This window comes from Larimichthys crocea, chromosome XIV (genome assembly GCF_000972845.2).
Source record: "Larimichthys crocea isolate SSNF chromosome XIV, L_crocea_2.0, whole genome shotgun sequence".
Taxonomy (NCBI): domain Eukaryota; kingdom Metazoa; phylum Chordata; class Actinopteri; family Sciaenidae; genus Larimichthys; species Larimichthys crocea.
The window spans coordinates 1,655,165-1,680,282 of record NC_040024.1 but is presented as its reverse complement, the minus strand read 5'-3'; the positions used below and the strand labels follow the sequence as shown (position 1 = coordinate 1,680,282).

The following is a 25,118-nucleotide window of genomic DNA, read 5'->3' as shown; positions in this document are numbered from 1 at the left end:
ACTTTCTGTAACCCTGTTTTTTTTATACACCATAAAAACACATTATTTAACTACATATTCTTAGTTTTGAAAGCTGGTGAAGCCACAATGCTATTAGTGGGTTCCTTTGTCCATCACTCTGTCCTCTAATGCATCCTTCAGCTCAGCATAGATGGCTTAATATTTTGCTTTCATTCATTCTGCTCTGTTTTGCTGCTTTCTTTGAAGGCATTGTTGGGTAAATGTATGCATCTGATTACCAGCAGGATAATTGATGCTGGGTTGCTGGAAAACCAATAGATTTTAATTACCAAACCTCTACGAGAGCAGCATATTAAAGTATGTAAATAAACAATGAATCACATTACAATCTACAATCAGGCAGCTGGCCCTATACAGTACAATGGCCAGTGTGCTATTATTACTTAAGAGTACATAAACATGAAGGTTTCATTTGGGGAATGTACAGTGACTCAAATTGTGTCTCAAATACTTGGGAAAAATATCTATTTTTTACATTTCCTTTGACAAGAAACCTCCTAGTCTTGTTTTCTTTTCTAAGCAAAGTAACATGGTGTCAGCAATAAACCACAGACTTCCTTAGAAACAAGGCTGCAGTGTGTGGTTCTGTGTACAAGGTGTCCTACTTGTCCTACCAGGGACCACAGTTTGCAAGCTATCTACTGCTGGTTTATTTTAACCATGACCGTAACTGTGATCTTTCTCTAACCTTAGAAATTGCACATATTAATCATCTTTGTAAAGTTTCTATGGGCTATTTTGGAAGGCACTAACAATGTCATCCTAACGATAGCAACACATCAGAAAATGCTTAAATGGGTTGTATTGGAAGGCAGTTACAAACAACCTTTTTTGTCCTTTAAGTATGGGGATGTTTAGGAATGAGCCATCTATGTTCATCTGTTATTTTTTTTAAAAGTACACATTCAGAAAACTAGAAAGTTATCAGCAATAACATAGTTACTTTTTTTACTGCCTTACTTGAATGGAGAGGGTTAGGGTTCAATCAATTTGGATTCAAACATTTATCCAACTGTAGGTTTCTACTGTGAATGGAATTCTTTCTTTTAAGAAAGTCATCCTTTCAAAAATCAAGACTGTTAATTAATGTGCCATGTTTGTGGTTCCACAAAAGGCTTTGAAGTAATGTTGAATAGCCTCCCTGGTGGATGGCAGTTTACAATGAGGAACGCTAATGCCAAACTACTCTTTTAAATGGCTCTCAATTTGGATTCCATACAAACAGGGTTATTTCCCTGTTTGCGGCATCCAGCAGTGCACTTATATAAGCGTCCAGCATTGGGGTTCAGTCTGGAGGAAGTTTCCCCAACAGTGCACTTACATAAGCGGCTAACATCGGGGGCTCAGTACGGGAGAAAGCTACTGAATAGCACAAACAGGAGATGGGAGTTAAAAATTGATGACTTGCTTTTTGTGTTTTGCCTTCCCCCGCTGCGCGAGCAAAGAGATTCAGCTTGTCCTAGTTTCCTGACCTCACCCAGCGGAAAAATCCAAGACTTTCTTTTACTTCCTCTTTGGGTGTCATGCGTATTGCTGCTGCCACCTTTGAAATAGATCTATACATTAACGTAACGTAACATAGAGCCACCATGACTCTAAAAAAAAAATCACCTCATTTTGTATTCCTGTCATCTTTGCTTCTTAACACTGGATGGTGTTTGAGGTCTAATTAATTAGGTGTGTAACGGCAGGAAGGTTTCCTCTGGATTAGACTGTAGACGAGAGTCTTTGATCCCACGTCTGTCAGTAAACTAATCCCACCTCCTCCATCTATGACCTCACTTCTCCTGAGGGATCTTGGAGTTTGTAGTTTGATTGGAGGAATATTCCGTGTCTGAAGTGCAATGCTATCCAGCTCTGGGACCTCTTGGTGTTGCATCATATCAGTAGCACTGACATGGCAGTCGCGGTGTGCACTGCAATTAGTATTGGTGCATGTGCGTCTGTGCTGATTGGTCACCTGTGTGTATTTGTGTGCTCTGTATTCCTTGTTTTTCCTTTGCCGGAGGGGAGTGGAGTAGCAGGTGTTGGCAGTCCTCTGTGTTTTTCATCATAATGAGTTCCCAGTCCACATACTGTTCCCTAAAGGAAACATGTATTGTGTCAGTCTGATAATATAACAGCACATGTACTTTTACATGTACTTTAAATATGCTTAGACTAAGGTTTATAATAAACAAAGGTTTATAATATGTTGTATAATAACAAGTTAAAGTTGAATAATTTGGATTTAGAGTAAATACTCTACTGATAGATTTCAGTACTCTTTCAGTACCATAAATGTTTAGTTCTGTTCCATCTGCAACACCTTAGTTCCAAAACAGAAGAAGGAAACTAAAACTTAGAGAATGAGCACTAGCTTTTGGTTTTGCACACATTTGGATGAACTGTGGGGTGCTCTCTCTTTTTTGAGATTCTGTAATCCTTCCTTTTAAGTTCAGCAGTTCAGTCTTGGTGCAAGATCAGGACACTTGTCCCGGTCACCCTGGGTGTCACATCTCCCTCACACTGACAGCAGCAAGCACAGCATCTCTTGTCTCCCATGGGATCTTCCCACCTGGCAGAGGTGCTTGTGTGTGTATGAGTGTGTGAGTAAATGAGTAATAGTCCGGACTGTTTTCTCTCCATCAGTGCAGAATACCTGCACTGGCTTTTCGGGTTTTGGCCATTTTTCTTGCTTCTTGTCTCTAGCACTGAGCTCCTGTCCCAGCTGAGATCTCTATCGGCCATGATTTATCTGATACACAATCTACCTCCATTTCTCTCCTTATAGCACTTTCCCTCTGTCTCTCTATCTCTCTCTCCATTACTTTCTTTCCTCTTGCAATCCAATGTGTACATTACTTTCTGCACTGCTGGCATCTTTCTCCTCATTATTTTGCATCTCTTGTTCCTCCCACTCCTCTTACGTTCATGCTTTCTTGGTGTCCCCACCTGTCACTCTTTCTTTTTATGCTTTGCCCACACTATGTACCCCACCCTAAAAAAAAAAAAAAAGAATCGCTGAGAAAGAGTACATTGTGTGCAAGGAGAAGGAGAAAATAAATGACATACAAAGGGTTGGAACCGAGGTCCACACTTGTGTGTATTGTGTGTAAAGTGTATTTAGTGCAAAGAGCAGAGGGGTCATAAGATAAAAGGAGTGGATTATAGATGATAAGAAAGAAAAGTGGATGCATGAAACGAAATATGTATATACAGATGATAAAGGGGAAATATTCCTTATTAAATTTGTCAGTAAATTATTCAATTGATGTCTTATGCTCAGTGTCACCCTCACGAATGCGCATATGATTGGGTTCTTCATCATCTGCATATTTTGTTTGGAGTTCTAACAGTGTCCTGTGTGACTTGTAGATGGACACACACACACACACACACACCCCTACACATAAATATGTCAGTGCTTTACATACTCCAGAGAATGTGCTTGCTGGCACTGATGTATTATTATTATTATTTTTTTTTTTAAAGAAGAAGAAAAAAACTGCGCGCAAATAACAAACCCAACATGCCTCCCATCATTCCTGCGTGCGTGGTCTCCTCCTTCAGTTCTCTATACTCTCTCTCTCTCTCTCTCTCTCTCTCTCTCTCTCTCTCTCTCTCTCTCTGTCTCTGTCTCTCTCACTCTCTCCCTTCTGCTCCAACCAGACACGCAAACACCCTCTCTTTCTCTTTCTCTTTCTCTCGGTCTCTGCTCTGCCCTATGTATCATAGTCACCGTCTGTGCATTGTACGGATCCGAGTGTGTCCACCTTTCCCTTTCCGGCTCTATTTCTGCCACTGACTCTTGGTTTGCCCTGCCCAGCACAGAGCTGTGTGTGCGTGTGCGCTGTTGGGGCGGTTGGCTGACTTGATCGGAGAAAAAAGGAGAAGGGAGAACTGTGCGGGCAGGAAGGATGCGCTCGTTGCTGCAGCTTCTGATTCAATTAGCATGAATTTCACAGCAGAGGCAGTAGCGGCAGTAGCGGCAGCAGCATCGTCAGACTCTCTCAGCAAGCCACAAGCAGCACCCTGTGTCGGAGCCCCACCGAGAGGACCAGCGACTGCTTCTTATCTGCCTCCCACACAGGAAAGCAGTGTTTGAAGGGGAAAAGAAAAAAACGGAATCATATCCTCAAAGGGTGAAGAGAAATCATAAGTAGGAGCTTGGTTACAAGTCTAAGGATTGGAGGATTGTTGAACTGGACATCAACCACTCTGATGCTGGTTCAGAGCTTTGGCTATGGTTTAATCCTGTTAAGGTGTCTTTCTCGGAGCTGCTCTTCATTCCATGACCCATATTGATTTATTTTGTCAGAAAAGAAGAGAGGGAATTCAGCAGCGCCGCACTTGGAAATAGCCGACTGTTTTGTCCTCTTTCTTGCCAATACTGTATTCTATTTATTCATCCCTTGTTTTCCCGCTCTCGGCTGTAGACTGAACGGGTTCCGATCTCCTTTAAGGATTTGAAGCCCTGAAACAGGATTTGGCTGCCCTCTTCATCTCAACACCCTTGCCACTACTCCTCTGTCTTCACGTCTTCCTTTTGCACCCTGGTTTTACTCCTATGTATTTTTCTATCCTGCTGCTCCTTATTTAAGTTGTCTCTAAGAAGCTCCGAAGGGATGTCGGGAGTCTTTTTCTTTGCGATAGGGGCTTGGATTATGGGTGGAGAAACCCTCTGAAGATCTCCCCAAGGCGAAGTAAAATCCTGTCGAACGATTAACTCAGAGCTGTACACAAGATATTTTTCAAGGAGCTAAGATGGAGTCATGTGTTTGCTAAATCGGTGCTGTTAAGCTGTATTTATTTGTTTTAGGCTGCTAAGGAAGTTGCCTGTTAAACAAAAGAGGTTAAGTTTTATACAAAGGGTTTAATTGATTTAGTGGGAGTTGTTGTGGTTCTCAAGGATCCAGTCAGAAGCTTTTGGATATCGACACTAGACTGTTGGAGGATTTTTGGGGTCTTTCTTTTCAGGAAGGATTTTGTAATTTTTATTTTTGTTTTTGTTTTTATTTTTCGTCACTCATTTTTCTTTCCAATCATTTTTGGGATTTTCAAACAAGGATTTTTTTTTTTTTTTTTTTTTTTTGGCTTAATTTTTTAATCTGTATTTCCTTTTACATTTTTTTTTTTCTCCCCGGGCTGGAAAGCAGGGGATCATGGGCCCTGGATTCATTTGAGATGCTCACTTCCTGTTTGTGTCGTATGAGGGGGAGGGGCCTTCTGTTCATTTCAGGCCCCGCCCCCATGGAGCAGGAGGTGGAAGTGGAGGTGGACGGAGGGTTGCTACTGGTACCCAGGCCAGTGGCGGCGTCACCTGTGGTGTGGGCCAGTCCGGCCTTTCTGTTCAGGCTGGTGCTCTCCCTGGCACTGCTGGTGTTTCCCTGCCCAGCTGTGGCCGCCAGAGTTTCCTCCTCCCTCAGTACCACCCATCACGTCCACCACTTCCACAACAAGCATGGCACTGTGCCCATTGCCATCAACCGGATGCCCTTTCTTACACGTGGGGGCCATGGTAAGACCATCCGTTTCAATTGCTCTTGTCCCCAACTGTTCTGGAAGTGATTGGTGAATGATTGACCAATGATTTTGCTGAGTGACATGAACGTACATGTGCAAGTTTGATTTAGAGGAATCACATGGACTTAAAGGGTCAATATGAGTTAATTTTCTTCAAGGGGTTGATTTATGGTGGCTATGAGCTCTAAGTTGAGTACATAAGCCCAAGCAATTGGTTCATCCATCTATTGATCACTGTCATCTCTTTAAAGACTGTGAGGAGCCAGACCTCGGCCACCAACCTCACAGCCTTAGCTCCCCATAGGCCAGTGTCTTGATTCATGTCCCTGAATTGGCGGACGATGCTTCTAGAAGCTGTTCCCTTCTGGGCTTTTTGCAGCACACCCCCAGCCAGCTGGGTCCTGCTACTTGCCTGTCAAGCTCAGCAGCCATTGTGGGTCTACTGATGTATTGAACTGTGGCCAATTTAAATTCATGTAATCACTAGCCGTAGTAATTGTTTATGCACGATGGAAGCTACTCAAAGAGAATGGCCTGAACTGGTTTTAGAGATGCTAAGTCTCACATGTTGTGTGTCATGGTACATTGTGTACTCAGGAAAATCCATTGATAATTGCCTGAACGCTCTTTATTTTGTCCTACTTTCTACAGTATATGTTTTTGGCTCAGTGCTCTGTGGTGCATCAGTTGCTGCGCTGTTCTTAGCCTAAGCTGTCAGGGACAAGGCAGAGTTTCACACTGATGAATCCTTTGATGTGCTCCAACCCGAGCTTTTTCCACTGCAATTTTTCTTCTCCCCTTTTTTCTGTATTTATTTCCCTTGCCTCATTCCAACACCCCGTACATACATTACTTTGACAGCAGATGTTAATAGCATTTATTGATTCCTAACTATGTTTGTACTCATGTCATTCCATTTGCATCCACTTAGTGTTCTCCAACAAGCCCTAATTCTCTCTGTCTGTCTGTCTGTCTATCTGTCTGTATCCCTACCTCCTTCCTTTCTGTCGTTTTTCTCGCCTGAGCATACCTATAATCTGTATCAATCAATCTGATGTCAGATGGGCAGAGGAGCCTCACGCAGCCCTCTGTGGTCGATTGGTTGTGGCGAGCCTCTATAGACATTATCAGCGCACAACCTCTTCCCCGGTGCTCAGTACTGCATTGGATTTATGGCTATCCATATTCTCCTCCCAGCCCAGAGCTACATGCGCAAAAGTCCTCACAGTCGAAGTGTGACTGAGCACATCAATGAGGACGAGCCTGTGTCATAGAGGAAATATGAAGGAATCTTCTCAGTGGCTTGTCAATGACAAAGTGATGAGCTAACCTTTTTATGGTATTCATTAGGGGTGTAACAGTTCACAAAGTCCTTGAATTGATTTGTGTTTTGATTCTGAGGTCAAACTTTAATTCTTGATATCTTTGTTTTTATTGTTCATCCCTGACAATTAAACAACAAAAAAGGCATCTATATTATCATATCGGTTTTGATTAATTAATTAATTACAAGCACTAGTCAAGTAATCTAATTAAGGAGCCTGCCAGAAATGTATGTAGTCACCCAACATGTCCTCCATATGAATATGAATGTCAGATGTTGAATCCTTTTTCGAAACGCTAATGGAAAAGACAGCCTGATTTAGTTTATGTACGCTGCTATATTTATTGCTAATGACTTAGTCAAATCGAGCTATTTACATACCGTTGTCATGAGGCACACAGGAGCATCAGGAGCATCTATGGCAGACTCTTCAGTCTAAACCGTGTCTTAAAAGCCATCTCGAGTCTCACAGTAGCTGGTCAGTGTTAGAGCAAGCAAATCATTCAGATCTCTATTTTCAGTAATGAAGAATGCAGAATATTTATGTTATTAGTATAATATGTTTCAGTGACAGTATTTCACCTTGATATACACTTTTCATCTCATTATTTTAAAGTAAACTCCTAAAACATGTTAGGTCATAAGAGAGAAACCTTGAGAAAGCAAATAGGCAGTTTTAACTTCTAAAATGGCAGCTCAAACTACTGTCCTCTTCTTATTGCTATTTTTTTCCCCTGCCTTTTCTTCCGCCTAGCTTAGATAATTGGATTGCACCTCTCACATCTTGAGTTGCTAAGCTATTTAAATTGACATAATTAACATAAAAATGTTCTCTGGCACTCTCTGGATTTATGGCTGTCAGAAGATATTGGTCTGAAGGAGGAATTGTCTGTTTGCCCTGTGAAAAGGAAAGGCTACATTTCCATAGCAAACTTACAGCTCAAGATCAGGACAGGATGTCACCCTGCACTTTCATTCTTCTATGTTTATTCTCACGTGCTCCTCACGAGTTTGACAGCCATGCATAAAGTATACGTTCAGTGAGAAAGCAGCAAGTTCTTTTTTTCCTCTTTTTGTGGTTGGTTGGCTTTATTATCTGTTCTTTTTGTCAGTAGCAGTTACTAATGTACGCCTACACAGAAAACACTTCTGTTTCTCATTTGGTTTGTGTTGATTCTAGTAGCACACTTCCAGCATTTTCATTATCTGCTACAAGACAGCACATGCACATTAAAACGCTGCTCTTGTGTGGGGAGTCAATTTCAATCGCCATCATAAATACTTCCATTGTAGCCTGGCATATCAAGTCCTTGTCTGAAATACCAACTCTCCATGTATTGTCATCCAAGTGGCACAGCTTATTACCAGCACTAATACCCCACTCAGTGATAAGAGCCCACTTGCTTCAGAGCCTTTACGGTAGATAGTTACTCAAATGGGTGTCATTGTCACAACACTGTTGTAGAGCCTTTGCCACAATAACTCATATACACTCAAAACCACCACCTTGGTCGGACCTCATGTCAGCTCCAAAAGCCTCTAAAACCCATTCACCTGCTTGCACGCTGTACGCCAAGCAAGTCTTACTGTTTTCGAGGAAAGAAGGCGCCTATCATCCATTAAGCTGTCATTGTGGTCCTGAACCCACCCCTGGGTTTTAGCATATCGGGTCTATGAGATTCAAGGCTCAGGCCTTATCTGCTGCTCCCTTCCCACAATGTCATTAATATGCTACATCTGTCTGGATGAGCTCCTGCAGGGCCCTGCTGCACTCACTTGCTCGCACACAGCCACCCATCTATGAATACACACATGCAGCACAGCAGATATAATCATTACAGACATTGAAAACCTGAAGAGTTGCAGTGAGGGGCAGACGTACACAGCACTTACATGTTGCATGTGTGCCACATATGATTTATAAATTGTTCTTAGTTAGAAGCATCTTAGATGAGTTGTTGTCAAGAGATGTGTGCTCTATGCTTCATACACACACCTCCCTCTAGCATTCAGACAGAATGACGGGGCCACAGCCTGGGACCCACCGTTTGTCACTGATTAAAGATCTCCATTGTCACCAGCATCCACTGTGATAGATGAAGAGTTGCCTGATTTAGAAGGCCCCTTCTGCCTGCCCAAGACAACGTCCAATTTCAGGCTTCTATATGTAAAGCAGTTCATTACTGTCTATTCAGATGCTGCAGAAAGCCTCACCCCCATTGCTCTGATTACAGCTAATTGGAGGGTCTTGACCGCTGAACTGTGGCATTTCACTGGGCTGTCTAAGCTAGTCTCTCATTGGATTCTCACTTAGATCCATGGGAAATGTGACTCTCTTGACATACCTTGACAAGTCCTGAGAATTAAATGCCTCTGTAAGTCCGTACCTCATTATGTTGCATTTAAAGTACTTCCCAGGTTCCTTTATAAGATAATACCAGTACATGCATTGATACACTAGCACTGCAATTCAAGGCAGATTGCACTGAGGTGTGAACAGCTTCCATCACTCCAAATAGAAACCAGTAGGCTCTGCTCAGAGCTTGTTTATGTGTGTGCTCGTCACTCTTTTGCACTAGTGGCACAACCTATGTTTTGTTGGTGTGCTTGGCTTTGTTGATTGCTCATCAACATACACACACCTATGCACACTTTTCATCATTCTGGTTTGGAGACAGAGAAAAGAAATGTTTGCCATGCAAGGTAATCCATACCTGAACACCCCACTGCATAGGGCTAAAGGGATTAAAAAGCTAATTTTGATTCAGGCTGTCTTTGATGTTTTAGATGGAGCGCTTCCAAGAGATTTTACTGCTGGGTGGATTGGTTTGTCCTTGGCAGTGGACAGAATATATCCACTTGGGGGTTTCAGGAGTGGGTCTGGTGTATCTATATGCCTGTGTCCATTTGCATGTACCGGATACTCACATGTTTGCGTGGATATTATAGGGAAAAGGCTTCCAAGGTTTATCATCATCATTCTTCTTTTTTCCTGCCTGTCATAATTGGCCACCTAGGAAGCCAGGAAATAAACTTACAACCTGACCATCAAGAGCAAAATTGGCATCTCCCTGGCAAAGCTGTGTTTACAGCAAGATTGCTCTTCTGAAAAGGAGACAACAATATTGTTTCACTGAATTAAAGCAAGTTAGATTTATGTTCTTTGTCAAATCAGAATTTCATCGTCAAAATGAACACTGGAAATTGAAAATGTAAAAATAGGAGGCTATTAATGTATGACCTCCATGCAAGCATAGCATGATGGTGCAATGTAGTATTACAATGTATATAGTGTGCAATAACATGCAGCCACAGGGTCTATACTTGCCTCACACTGTGTTTTGATGTTAACTACAGGGTTTCCATGGTGCGAGCACCAAACCCTCCTCTTTCAATGGCTTTTGGTAATCATAGCAAGTCACCTTGCGCTGCCCTTACAGTAATTGGAGAGATATTGTATATTCACACATTCTTGACCTCCCTGTATAAATTCAATTCCCCATTGTCATTTCCGGCATGGATTTCTTTACCTTTTAACTTGAGCCTATCATTACCATACCAATTAATTCCAATGTCAGTGTTGTGTCTATACCACTCTGTCTCTCCAGTTCCTTCAGTCTATTAGGCATTCAGCCTCTAGACCTTATGATCTTCTTCTTATTGTCTGGCTCTCATTGTCTCTTCTTCCGGAGCCATGATTTCTGCGTCCACTGGTCCCCTTCCTTCGGAAGAACAGTCACTGTTTGTAGTCCTCTGTGTGTTGTTGTTTGCTTGACTTGACCACGCATGCATACAGATGAGGTCAGCTGCTGCCTACATCCATCCGCCCTATTGTGGACAAGCGGGGCCACTAGCTCACTGACTCCCAAAGTCCAAGCACCATCTTTGCTGAAAACCACCCAGTGTGTGGCCCTCTCATTTTCTTTCACCAATGGTCTATATCACTGGATACTGTGCTAATGGCAAGCTGCTATGTTTAATAATCACCACTTTATCTCGAGGCTGCAGGAGGAGGTCAGGTGCAAAGTGTGTGTTCATCTGTGTGTGTGTGTCTGTGTGGAACGATGTTGAGGGGAAGAGCTGTTGAGCACTCTCCTTTGAGAGTCAAGTCACAACCCTTCTCTTTCAGAGAACACCATTAGTATTCATTATTCTCCCTCCACACCAAGTCCAAGGCACACAACCACATGCATGGACATGCACATCGTGATGAGAAACAGAAAGGACGCCTCAGGTGTTCTGGCCAGTTAAGATAAGCTTGCTGGTTTGACATTTTCTGTCCTGCCCCCACACCCCCATCCTCCCAACCCCTTTTTACACCTGAGTGTTTGTGCTGCTGTGAAAGGAGACATATATAAGCCAAGTGTGCCAGGCTACACACTTCCAAAAGGTTGCCAAGACCGGAGTGAGTGTGTCATCAACTTCAGTTAGTTCAGAGATTTTTGAGTGTTGAGCCCACCATTGCAGAGTTAGTTTAACAGTTTTTTTCTATAACATCTTGGTCTTTTGCTTGGTACTTGGTTTCAGGTCGGAGCATTTTTTGACATTTTATGAAGTGTAATTCAGGAGTGCTTGTATCAAGCAGCTGTCTGCAGCAGTTTGAATCCACAGTCCCATTGTCTGGTACCACAAACACACTTCAGCAGTACCCTCAAAGTTTATGCTACCTAGTTTGTGTATAGGTGTGTGTTTGCTGGTATATGACTATCTCTTTGGTGGCTGTCTTGCTTCCCTGCATGGGTATTGTACTTCTGACACCTCTAGGCCAGAGCTGAAGTGAGCCCGGTGGGCTTATCCTCCTCTTGTTCTGGCCATAGTTGCCTGTCCAAGAATGGCAGTCTCTGTTTGGTACTAAAATGTAAGGTCAGCATATCAACAGGCAGCCAGCCTGCTGCTGGGTGAGTGATCATTCCCAGGCCACAAAAGTATATACAGCATATATGTGAAAGTAATTACTGCCAGTTCATAAAAGTTGTCACAAGAGCTGAGGTGGATTTTTTGGCTAAATATGTGGAACCGCCAAAATATTTTTTCACAGTAAAATATGAAATAGGCCAAAAAATGAATCTGGTAACAATATAAAAACAGTTAGAAATATTGTTCTTACTGCTGAAATAACAATAGAGATAATACAATTTGATAGTAATGAATGACATGTTTTGGGTGGAAATGTGTTTTCCTTCATCAGAGAAAAATGCCTACTGTATATACTGCACAGTATGCCCTTTTCACCTTTTTATCTCCAATTATTTTTGGCTTTCATGTGTAAACGAATAACTCATTTGCTTGAGCGTAGATTTCTGCATGTTTTTACTAGTATGTGATGGAGTACAGTAAATGAATAAAGCTCAGAATAGCTTGCACCAGTACGCCGACCACCTCTGCAGTCTCCCTCACGAAACTAGCTAGTGAGCACATCTTCCCTGCCTGCTGCTGCCAGTGAAATTTATTTGCCCTGTCTTGCTTTTGCGTGTTTGGGCGCCGACACGAAATAAGGTGTCATACACAACTGCAGGGACCAGATGAACGCATTCTGCCCAACACAACCATTCATAGCTTTTCTATTAAAATGAAGGACCGAGTGAGAGGAGGAAAGATAGCTTTTTTTTTCCCTAGCCAAGGTGTGAGGATCCTCCTCCACCTCGAGTTTGACTAATGCCCTTCTGAAGCAAAGGAAGCCATACACCAATCCATATGTCACAAACTAACATGAATAGGATAGTAATGGGAATGGCTGTTAGTCTCTGGTCTTCTCTTTGTTGATGTTGTCAGTCCCCTTTGCCACACACAAGTAATAGCCAACCTTTGCCCAGCATATAATATAGTTGAAGCGGCACTATTGACACTATGATGTCTAGAATAATTGTATTGGCATAGTATCTTGGTCTCTTAAATTATATTTTGAAATCACATTTTCATCCTAACAAGCTAAATTACAGCCTTCATCAACAGCAGCAGGTACAGTTAAATAACTGTTTCTCTTGGGTTTTAACAATAGCTGTTTCCTCCTTGTGATTTAGCCGTCTGAAAATTTGTTAATAGTTGGCAGTTAGCTCAGGGGAGGTGACATGGTTACTCTGTAGTGTGTGGCGGGGATGTTCTCTCATTTCCACCCACCTTCCCTGCCACGGCACATGAAAGCACTGCAGGCACATCAGTGGGAGTGCATCACGGCGTGGGCAACGCCTTGGCTTTGTAGACGGCAGAGACGAGGGGGCCAGATCTTCAGAGGGATGCGGTGATGTAAGCCCGCTTTAATTATTTAGCCATCAGATATTAAAGCGGTGCAACTTGGGTGCCCGCGCCAAGGATTTGAGTTTCCGCTGGGAGTGCTCACCATTAATAAACAAAGTGGCTTGTATTATGCATGACTGATGCTTTGAAAAACCGCCACCTCTGCCACTCTCCAATCCGGAGTTTTAGGAAGCATAGGAAAACGCTTTCATCAGCTTGGCAACTGTGTGAATGCAACCCCAACCCTCTGTCCCACAGCAAACATGCCTGACTTACAACCTCAGTTTTTCGAGGGATCTGTTTTCCAGGCTGAATTGTTACCAAATGTTATATCATGCTGGACCTTGTTCAGATCTGTGCAGAAATTCCAGGACATGATATACTGCAGTGTGAGCATAAGCACTGCTGAGGGACATGAAGTTCAAGAATTAAGCTGAGTGTGGGTCAGTTTGCCATAGCAGTCAGCAATTTTGACTGTACAGACATGCCTTTCCATCATTATTATCAACCATACTAACAGTTTTGTAAATTGTATAATGGTACGCTCACTAACATCTGAATAAATCCCAAAATGTTCATATAAAACGTGCATTATTGTGTCACCCATATGGAATGCACATAATTTTGGTGTATGTAATTTGTTTGCATTGGATTATTCATATTGACTATGTAGACTATTAGTATTGGATTTAAGTGCATCTTGGAGAACATCTAAAAAGAAGATTATTTTATTCTATTCTATTTCTTTATTCTATTTATTTTATTTCAAAGTATCTGCAATAAACATCACATACCAAAATATAGAAGATGAAGTAGAAACTACTTTCTGTGTGTTTGATTTCAGCATATTGCAAGCGAGTTGCAAGAGTTACACATACAATAATTCTGAAAATGTTGTGTATTTAAATAAAAATCCTAAGAAAGGCTTCTGCTACTTAATTGAATTCATTGTTTATACCTTACTAATCAGTGCTGCATTAACTATATTCTTTGTCCCGCTCCTTCCCACCCATGGTGAACACAGTATGGGCCATTGAACATTTATCTATAGAGCTAGTTTCGCTCAGGTAGTCTTGTCTTCCGCTCGGTTCCATCCTGCATTGCATTGTGTTAGAAATATATATTTAAAAAAATTCTGTGGTTGTATTGCTTTGAAATATTTAAATGTAATTTCCTTGACTGAAAGCACTCACAGCAAGAAGGATGTCAACAGGGGTTTCCTTGTCAGCTTTTTTTTTATTCCATCTGGTTGACAGAAGAAGCAACCCATGGGAAAGGGCAGTGCATTGCCTACGTTTGTTTTACGTCCATTATTTGTTTTTACTGCAGTCCTTTGGGACCACTGATTTCTTGCCTTAATTATTCCTTGTAGCTGCACTGTCTTGTTATTCAGGTTCAAGCATAGGATGCAAAATGTGATATATTTCCTCAGCAGAGACGTGATTTTCACTGTTTGAAATAATGTGACCGTATGAAAATAAAGATAAAGGCTTATTAAAGGAGCTTGGCAGACAGCAACCTCCTGCTGCATCAGTGTATACACCATATCACATAAATACCTATGTACACACATGCACAAACCCACAAATGTTCTACCGGCAAAGAGTAACTTTGCAGAGTTCAAGTAAACTTCAAAGATCTCAGCATCTTCATGAGACACATCTGTGTCAGGGCTCTGATCACTGACAGACACAGCATCTATCACCATCATTCCCCCCTGCCACCACCCCTAATGTGCCCACAAGTCATCTCTGCATGGCACCTTCCATATCGGATGAAGAAGGGGTGGGGTTGTGAGATATCGGATAAAAAAATTAGGAAGAATGGTGAAAAGAGTAGAGATTAATAGAGTAGGGAAAAGAAGGAGAGCTTGCACAGCATGGGATTCAAAGAAAGGTTGAAGAGTGAGAGAGAGGGAACTACAGAGAGCAATAGAGTCTGTGTACGGTGTGTGTTTGAAACCCTAACTCATCTTCTTGCACACAGAGGCTTGGCACACTTAAATCTCCTCCCTGGGGCCTTTGGGGGGTTGTAACGATGAACCAAGGCACTACTGGAGCAGAACCAAAGATAGGCAAAGCCCCCACTACTTTCCACTCTGCTCCACTCTACTCTGCACCACTGCCATCTTATCCTGGCCCATCAGTCATTTCACTGCAGAAATAGGCTATTCAGAAGTGCGCCCAGGTGACGTCCCATTTGGGGCTAACCAAAGCTGCGCTCAGCTTCACAGTTCTGGGCCAAGGAGCCCTAAACCTTTGCCTTCCAGACCAGTTGCTCTTCTGGTCACGCCACAATTGAAGTGCGCCTTGACATTTTATCTTTTCATCACTTACCACTATATTACACACGTGCGATGGAAAAGGCCTTGACTAAAAAAAGGGCACCTTAGATAATATGAAAGGATGGACTGCCATTTGGTGGATAGTGTGAGACTAATCCATCTGTGTCTTGCATTAGTACGAGCAGAGGTTTTACTTTCCACAATCAGACTATAGGAGATCTTACGCTGTAAAGTCCATTCACAGCTATCTGATCGCATGATCTGACATTCAGATTGGGTGTGGACCAGGTGCAGCCTGTTCTCACATGGGATGGAGAAACAGTGTAGGTCAATATCTACTCGCTGAGAGTCAAGTGAAAGCGATAACTCGAAGTGGCTGTAAACTAGATTAATTGCAGTGGAGAACAGTGCAGGCCTAGCATTCCTAATGGTAGTGGTGCAGTGAAGGCCTGTCCAGCGTTATCCTGTACGTACAGAGAGAATGGAGTCTGTAATCTGTCTGCAATGATAACTGTAATGTGGGGGCCTTTATCTGCCAAGGGGGAAACCAAGAGGCTTATCTCGTGGCCTGTATGTAAGGCAAATCACTTGGTCGCCCATCCTCTGCAAACTTCACCCTATCCAGCACCTCTTCTTCTTCTTCTTCTTCTTCTTCTTCTTCTTCTTCTTCTTCTTCTTCGTCTTCTTCGTCTTCGTCTTCTTCTTCTTCTTCCACATGCCAGCTAATGCTTCCTCATTGAGCAGATTATTGACCACCAATGGCAGCATATGTAGGCGGGCTAAGAGGCTGAAAATGGATTGTTTACCCCAAATCTTCTATTTAAACGGTAGAGCTAAGTGTAGAATGTTTTTGTCGAGGACCCAACAGGAAAGAAACGTGAAACTCCAAAGTAATTTAGGCCCCTTGAAACATTATCAATTAAATCTTTGTATCTTGTGTCCTGGAACCCTGGAGCTCCCCCCAGTTAGTTCAGAGCTATCTTACTGCATTTTCATCAGTCAGGTTAATGGCTGTCCTGTACAAAAGCAACCCTGCCCTTTTCAGCCGAGATAGAAGGCTAGGTTTACCCACAAACTGGGTTAGATTACAGCTAACTGTCATCATGAAACTAAATCCTACAGGGACCACTGTTAGTGGGCCTTGCATTGGTTGGGTTGTATTTTTAGTCATGCTGGCTTCTGTAATGATCGGATTACATGCCTGCTTGCTCTATAGTTACCAAAACAAACACCCCGGAATCATGTCAAAGACGAACAATTTGCAACAAGATTAATTTGGGGAAGCAACAATAGTCATTCTGCATTTGAGGAATTACACCGATGAGATGTGCACTAGCCAGACATATCTAGTTCAAGGTAAATGGATGGTTAGCATAAACCTAATTAAGGCTACATCCTGGAACTGCCAAACAAACGGCCTCCACCTGGACACCATTGCTCAGATGCCGTTAAACGTGCTTGACCTTCCGCCGTCCACTTGTCACCGTGTCTGCTTCTTTCTGCATTTGAAACATTTCCTGCACAGGAGCCTTGATCTGTTTGCCAATGATTTAGTGTTGTTTTTTGAACTAATTTCCCCTCCTGTGTTTACCAGCCCAGCATTACTCTTATTTGTGGTTATCATCCCTTACAATTTTAATTTCCACGTTCCTTCCTTTCCATTATTGACAGCCAGTTAAATAGTGTGTGTTTGCAATGAGAGGTCAGAGTGATATATAGCCATGTCGTGTGCTTTATGCAGACGCAGAGTGCACAGCATTGCACTTGACTTGAATCATTTCCCCTGTTGAGAGAGTGTGCTCCCTACCTGTCAGTCATCTGTCTTGCTTTGTCAGTTTCCTTCCTCCACTCATAGCCCCCATCTTCTTTTCTGTACCTGCTCTGTGGGCTCATACAGTGAGCAGAGACATACTGTAAAGCTCTCCAGGTATTGATTGTTTTTCACTCACAGGTGGAGGCTATTGTCCATAAGCTGTACTTTGGGGATCAAAAGGTCAGAACTATTGAAGAGTAATAAATAAGATTGATGTTGGGCTCTGGTAGAAGCCTTTAAGTGGTGGATAATGGATACACTGTTATACAGTTCAGCAGGAACATTTAAAACATTTTTTCTTATTGTGATGCTGAACATTTAATTTTTGTTCTAAAAGGTTGTTAGATTTTTCCCTCAACAACCCAATTTCAATCTGGTCACATGTACAGAAGAGGTGGGATTCCGATACTATTTTTACTCTGAGATGTCAGTGATCCAGTAGCTGAAAGTATGCAGATGATTCGCAAGTCATGATGTGGGGAGACTAAATGTACTGTAGTCTGTCAATCTAATATGACTCATTCCATTTGCGCAAATGGAACTGTTTCCATAACACACATGAAAACACTTACTAACCATGTCAGCTCCCACAAATAGCTTAAGAAATGCAATTTAATATGAGTGGTTTGTTACTGAGTGTTTATCACATTTAAAAAGAAAACACCTTTTAATGAAGTCCTTGGCTCAATAATCCTCCCCCAATCGGATTATTTACATGGTGTAAACTAAGTTTGTCCTGTGATGTTTAAGCTCCGTAGCAATTACAAACATCAAACACCCAGGGTAATAAAATGAGACTCCTGAGATACAGTTTGCATGTCCAGGCTGCTTCATGACTCGCATACAGTTTCATTTGCACCTAACAGTAACCATAGAGGGTGATGTTGGTTAGTACATGTCATAATCAAAGTACTGGCCATAATTTTCCCTGATGGCAAAGGTAGAAATCTGTGTTATGGGTACATCGTTACTATGTGTTTGTCACACAAGGCCAGATAGATGGAAGGACAGGAACAGAGAGAGGCAGAGAGGATTGATGAATGCAGGCACAGTGGGCGAGCAGGTGAGAGATGGAGAGCGTTATTTTTCTCCCTCTCTCTTTTCTCTCAGTGCCGGGAGGTGACCTCTAGCTCAGCGATATGAAGAGAATGTCACGCAACATTACCCCTCCCTTTGCCCCAGACGCAGATGAAGTTTTATTTTTTGTGCCATGCTGTAGAGAGAAAACAATTCTTTTCTTCATTGATTAATGTCTGGTATGTGAGCAGGAAGTACACAATAAGGCAGTAAAGAAAGGATTGCTATCTTTATATATTCTTTCTCCCTGATCTGCCACATGTATTAATCAGACTGCTGACAGGCTCAGTGGAGGACCAGAGTGTCTAGGTGTTCCTCCCTCAGGATGTCACCTATGATCCTTTTTCATTGGTTAGTTGACCTCCCTCCTGAAGGGACTGCTGTTTCACACTCAAACGTTTCAAGCCTTTCATAGGAAAATGGGAAAGTCTTTATGGCAACACTGCTTTTTATATATGAAACAGGACTAAGGTTAAGAGCCAGCAGCCACATCATGAATTCCTAATATGTACCTTTAACCAATGAATCACCAAGGCACACATGTGGTTCTATTTTTTTCATGCTTCCATACTGTTGCCATGTTGAAATGAGAAGCAGTGACAGCAAATGTGACCGTGGAGCGATATGCAGAATCTGTCAAAATGGCACCAAAGGGCATGTGGATGACAGTTCTCTAAATAGTACACTGGTGACATGTCAGTATGTTTGATTACCTGGCAAACATTCGACTCCAGATGGGTGGGGCAGTTTGCATCTATGAGTGTCTCTCCATGCAGTTAATCACCAAGTAACAAGAATCATACCCCCAGCTCAACCACTACTTCCTCTCTGAAATTAACTGTCAGTCCTGACCATCAGATAACAACACTGGCTTTCCATTTCCGTTCTTTACCTTTAAAACCATTCAGTCAGTCAGTCTCCTTGCCCACCAAATTGGAACCTCGTCCTGTAAAACAACTTGCAACAAGGCATGGATGGTGTTTAATGTTAGCAAATGTCATATTTGACAGAAGGGCCCTATAGAGTGGAGCTGTCAGAACCTTGTCAAGACTGACATGTGAAAGGCAAGGTGTGGCAGTAGGCTGGTCAGTGGCTGGTGGGGCTGACTTACCATAAGCTGGCTGAACCTGGACTTGGTGTTTATTTGAACAATTTCTTTGTCTGCACCTGTGAGATGCTCCAAGGTCTGCAAGTAAATAATAGCATAAAGCAAGGGAAAATATATTGTGCATTTAGATGTGTTTGCTTTGTGTAAGAAGCTCGCAGGTGAAGAAAAGCAAGCAGTTGCAGTGTGTGGGTTTCTGTTCATCTGTGTTGCGTTTGTGTGCATTGTAGTACAATTTGTGATATCAAATCTGTGGCCAAGCTCATTAGAGAGTCATGCAACACATATTACAGTGTTTGCATTTAGAAATGCTCCACTAAGTGTCATCTCAATACCTTTTGATGAGTGGAAACTGACAGAAGGTTCCTCACACTACATAGAGTAGGAGGAATGAGTGCCGCTTTGTATAATGCACGTGTATGTGTGGGTAGGTGGGTGTGGGTGGCAGAAGAGCTTTGCATTCAGGCATCTGTAAAGGTGACTTTCACTCCAAACAAACAGTTGAAGCTGATATTTGATTGGCAGGAGAATATCCACTCCACTCTGGTTGCGTCTCATTGCTATTTGATTACGAATTAAGGCCCGCGCGCTTGAAGTGAACCGATACCTTGTTACAGGTGTGACAAGAGATAACTGATAATCTTTTCTTCATATTTACTCAAGACTCAAGGACGTCTTATACAATGAAGAAGGATCACCGTATGAGAGAATCACAGAGCTTGCAAGGTTTTTCTTTTTTCATTAAAGAACAAAACCTACTAAAGAAAAAACTCCATTGTAGCAAAGCTAGCACTACATTTTAAACTCCTTATGGAGAGAGTGGAAAAGCATGGGTGTTTACCATGTGGGGATGGTTTAATTAAAGACACTATTACATTACATTGCATTGCAAAAAGTGTTTTTGGAGCTTGACTCTCATTAGGCATTAAAAGTGTGACTTTTCTATTAAGGAGTTGAAATTAGCTCCACCTTTAACACTAATGATTCTCGCACATTAATGCATCACTAATTATATTCCAGTAATATAAAAGAATAAGCAAGTATGTATTCTGAAATGGTCCATGCAGGACTTTTACTTTTTACATTGTAGCATTGTTACTTTAAAACACTTAACTACTTCCACCACCTCTGCTGGTTTGACTGAATTCATTTCATTGGAGTGTGTGGTTTTTGGTGCAGCCCAAACCTCCACGGTTTGGGTTATTTTCACACATTTGCTTAGACTTGTGTTTGCATGTAAAAGCTTTGTATAGATATTGCTATTCTGGGTGTGCCCTTATGCTTTATCTGACAGATTATTAGGTACCCGCAGGCAATCATTGTCTAATGTGATGAAAATCCAGACACAGTAAGCAGACATCCGGACACGGTCCTGTATCAGGAAGTGCTTGGTGACATTCCAGCGGTATATCTAGCAGAGGTATGCTGCCATGGCCTGTTCCTGTTACATGACACAAGGAGCTTTTCATCCCACCAGCAACCCACGGGTGGCTGCCAGTGTGACAAAATTTGAAGCCAGTGGCACCTAGACTGGACACCTCTGTCAGAGATTTCCAGAAAATAGCCACTGTCTGGACGAAATAACAGAATGTAGGAGAAAAGGGGCATAACACTTGTGCACTTCCCTGCTCAAGTCATAGCTCTTAATCAATTAGTGGGACCACATAAAATCCACAGAGGCTTTGTGTTGCATTAAGCAATCAATGGTGAAGAAAAGAAGGCATGTGGGAATTCTGTAAAAAGAAAAAAGAAAAAAAGGGGGAAAGCTTTTTCCTTAACCTTATCTGTGGAAACTACAGAGTGGTATTATCCATGGCAAGATACTGTATCTCACTTTGCAGAGCTCCATGGTTATTTCAGGCCAACAGCTGAAAAGAACAGGGTAGGAATTTGCATTATGTAAGTGAGAGCATAAGAATGCATCTTGGAATGCATAATCAGTGCGCCATCACCACCCTTGCTGGTGATCTGCATCATAAGAGCTATCTCAGAGGCCCTAATTAAAAACTTTGCAACATTATTGTGTTCTGAAAAACATTTAGCTTACTCTCACTTTCCTCACCTCAGTGATCTTTTCTCATCTGTCATTGACCAGAAGATGACAAAGAATTCTGTACACCGCACTCCACTGAATTATGAAAATGACTGAAAAGTAACAGACGGAATGCTAAGAGGATGTGAGGGACAGAAGAAGAAAAATAGGTCATTTAGAAGACCATTGGGTTTTACAGCTCTGTAAGGCCTAAATTCATGAAAGTAAATAACACTCTATTGAGAAAAAAATGTCATTTAGGGATAAAATATTTTTTAAAAACCTGTCTCAACAGAAGGCTTAATTTAGTCGGCATTGCCTAATAAACCAGCCTGTTCAGAGTGTAAGTCCAGGTTTCTCTAAAGCAGTGCATACCGTTTAGGAGATACAGTTCTTTTGTTTCTCTCATTACAGTTATTCAGTTTCTCTCCAAATGATCACAATTTTTTATGGCCAATAAGATGAATACATTTCATTACATTTGAAAAGTATAAGATGTCCATCTTTGTCTCAGTACCACACTTTGATTTAAAGTCGGTTGTATCAAGTTTTACATAACAGTCTATCTTTATTTGACTCCCACACAGCTGAAGTGACTGTACACAACATGGAGTTGCACTGTGGCCCCACTCCCCATAAAGGGCTCCTCTCCAGCATACTGCGATCTCTTGATACTTTCAGGTTGACTGCTGCCTTTATTGATCCCTTCTCCCTTTCTGACTTTCCCTGTTCCATCTCCTCCCCTCCCAGCCAGTTCTACAGTATTTCCCCATCAGTGATGTCAGGCTGGGAGGCTTTTGGGGCTACGGCTGGAGCAGCTGTCACCGGCACAGCGGACACTCTTAATTGGCTCCCCTGGGGCGGTCCCCTTGGTGGAGAAGAGCAGGGCAGTAACTGTGGAGGCATGCTGAAGAGAACCAGAGCCCATGCAGACCTAGTTTGAAAACCACTGAACAAGCCTGCAAGGCTGCATTACTGTGCTTTAGAATTGAGTTGACAATTGACACAACTGTATCTGTTAAAGGATAGGTAATGTCTCCGTAAATGGATTTTCTAATGACCCTCACAGCTTTTCATAGTTGTATTAAGAAGTATAGTCAGTTTGTAAAAAGGGCAGATGAGTCCTGACCGGAGCTCTCAGACTCTGTAATACTGTCAACCAAACATAGCAACGGCACGGGTTGTTTGCTTGAAGTGTAACTTTTGAATGGAACTTAATAATAGCAGAATACAGTTAACAATGATGCTAATAACATTTTACACCAAAGAAAATTAGAAAACTAACCTTATTGCACTAGATCAAGCAATGTTACATCTACACTAGCAAAAATAATCTTGACAAACAGCAGAACGCATTTCAAAGATGCCATTTCCTCCATAGTGTGGTCGCCATGGTTATTTTCACGTAACCTTTAATGTAGCTATCATTTCAGAAATTGCATCTCTGGCACACGTTTCTCATTGTCCTTACTAAAATCTGTGGTTCATACAACTATTCAACTAGCCACTCTAGTAGGGATCCTCTAGTTTCAACCTCCATCTTAAAATATCCATAGTCATCATAGTCACTGTATCTCAACATCCCTTTCCTTCACCAAGGCTTTGCATTTCCTTTGTCTCCATTTCTTTTGTTTCATATCATATTTTACCTTAATATACCTACATCTGTCTATGCCCCCCCCCCCCCCCCCGCCCTTTTTTTTTTTCTTACTGTCTTCATGCAGCTCAGTGCCAGGACAGAAGTCGGTCAATCAGACATCTGCTTCCCACTCTCATTTTTATTCCTTAGCTCTGCCATCCAGCATCCTGCTATCCATGCACCCCTTCATTCCACATGCCCCTGATATGCTTTCCTCTCCCTCATTTCCTGCTTTCTCAATTTTCTTTATTCCTTCTGGTTTTCTTACTGTACATCCTCCTTTCATCCATTTTTTTATTCCGTTTCCCTCTCTGTCTGCTGCTGCATCAGGGAAGCTGTATCTTGATTTTATTGTCCCATCATTACAGCTAATGCAATTACAGCACTTCTGTTTTTTTTGTTTCTTTGTTTCTTTTTTGGGGGTTTTTTTTGTTGTTGTTGTTTTTTTTTTTTGGGGGGGGGGGTCTCTGCCTCTCACTCCCTTTAATCCACCCCAGACTGATTAGGTGGCATTGTTATGGACCTCCCAACAAATAAAAGCGATTTGGTTTCTCCAGCTATTAATTGAGATGCAAGTTGACACAGGGATAGATAGGTGAAGGGATGAGAGAAGATCAAATAAAATCAGGGAGGTTTGAAATGAATAACTTGAGTAGCAATGAGCATTGCCAAGTTCACTAATGGCTGTGTCTCAGTATAACTCAGAGATTTTCTTTTTGGCAGACGCAGTGTTCATGATTTTTTTCCCAAAGTTTATATAGCAAGCAAGGCTGTTAGTGTGGAATCTGAGGTCTCTGTACTTGAAGTCACTGCGGATACACACACACACACACATGCACACAAACACTTTTCCATGTTGACCCTGTCTAGTTCATTTAATTGATCTGACTTGACAGTTGAATTTAGCTCTGACAGAAAACATTAGTGTAATACACACCAGAGCTAATATCAGTCACAAGAACATCACGTAAGCATCCGTCGGACATAAGAGCCCATCAAACAATACAATAAGGCCTGGGTGAGTTGGCTAATAAGATCCATTCATTTGTCTATTAAATGATACCCAATTAGTGTTGACTGTGCGGAAGAAGCAACTTTACGGTGTGATATTTTCATGGCCTCTGGTTCCCTGGCATTTTCAACTGATTTGTTAATTAAAGTTAGGTGGGGAGTAAGGGGGGATTGACCTTTTAGCTCAATTTGTTTCCTCGCGGCCTCTAGTTTGGGGGTGTATTTCCCTCTTTTCCCGGTGAGTAACCGAGCGAGGAGAGAGGGCTGCACCCTCGGGTATCCTGCAGTCTGAATTATACAGTCACTGGGCCTGGCTGTTTGTACATGTACTGTACAAACACACACACACATATTCATAGCACAGCAACAGAATTATGCATCCGTGTCTGTTCTTGTTAGCAAACAGTGCACACACAGCAGGTGTGCACCTGTTCTGACGCAGCTGCATTTAAAGGCACAACAACACTTAGTTGTTGTGGCAGCAACACAAATGCGGGACTGTATGCACACGTACAGTAATACACAAGTACACTGGCTTTAATTTGTGACAGTGTATGGGCCCCAACACTGGTAAACATGATTTATAAAATTCCAAGTTAAAATTGAGTTGTCAGGGAAACTGCCTCATTTTAAACTTGAGCCACAGTTAGGGCCCTCAGGCTGAGCAACAATCCAGCGCTTTGGCACTGCTTCAACACTCAAACTACATGACTAGCCTGCAAATAAAAAGTTCCGTTCATATGTAGTTAGGGAGAGATATTAAAAACACTCAATCATGATATATCACCCCGGGCATTTTCATTCTGGTTACAGGACTTTTAACATGCAGTGTCATTCATTCAACCTTTATTTAAATCTCCAAACATCACTGAACGCCCAAAAGTACAACATAAATACACACAAAAAACGTGACTGTTGGACTGCACAGATCAATCTATTTTCTCCAGCAGTCACAGATAATTAATTAATTCATGTTGCTGAACATTAGTGGCCACTGCGTCAGGTCCCGATAAGATGCTGGAGAAATATTTGACCATTGTGGTTTGTTTATTGGCAGGAGTAATAATCATTTC

The 25,118-nt window shown here is 42.0% G+C and overlaps 1 protein-coding gene across 14 annotated transcripts in view; it reads left to right on the top strand.

The window, feature by feature from the left end:
• Positions 1–25,118, top strand: part of nrxn2b (neurexin 2b) — a 592,065-nt gene that overhangs the window by 390,582 nt on the left and 176,365 nt on the right. Inside the window, exon 1 of one of the 14 annotated variants that reach the window (XM_019268035.1) lies at positions 5,122–5,521. The exons of the other annotated variants lie outside the window; for them this stretch is intronic. Within the exon in view, the coding sequence (XP_019123580.1) occupies positions 5,188–5,521 (334 nt within the window). The 5' untranslated portion in view covers positions 5,122–5,187. Of the gene's footprint in view, positions 1–5,121; positions 5,522–25,118 lie in introns of those variants that run through there. 14 annotated transcript variants of the gene reach the window in all.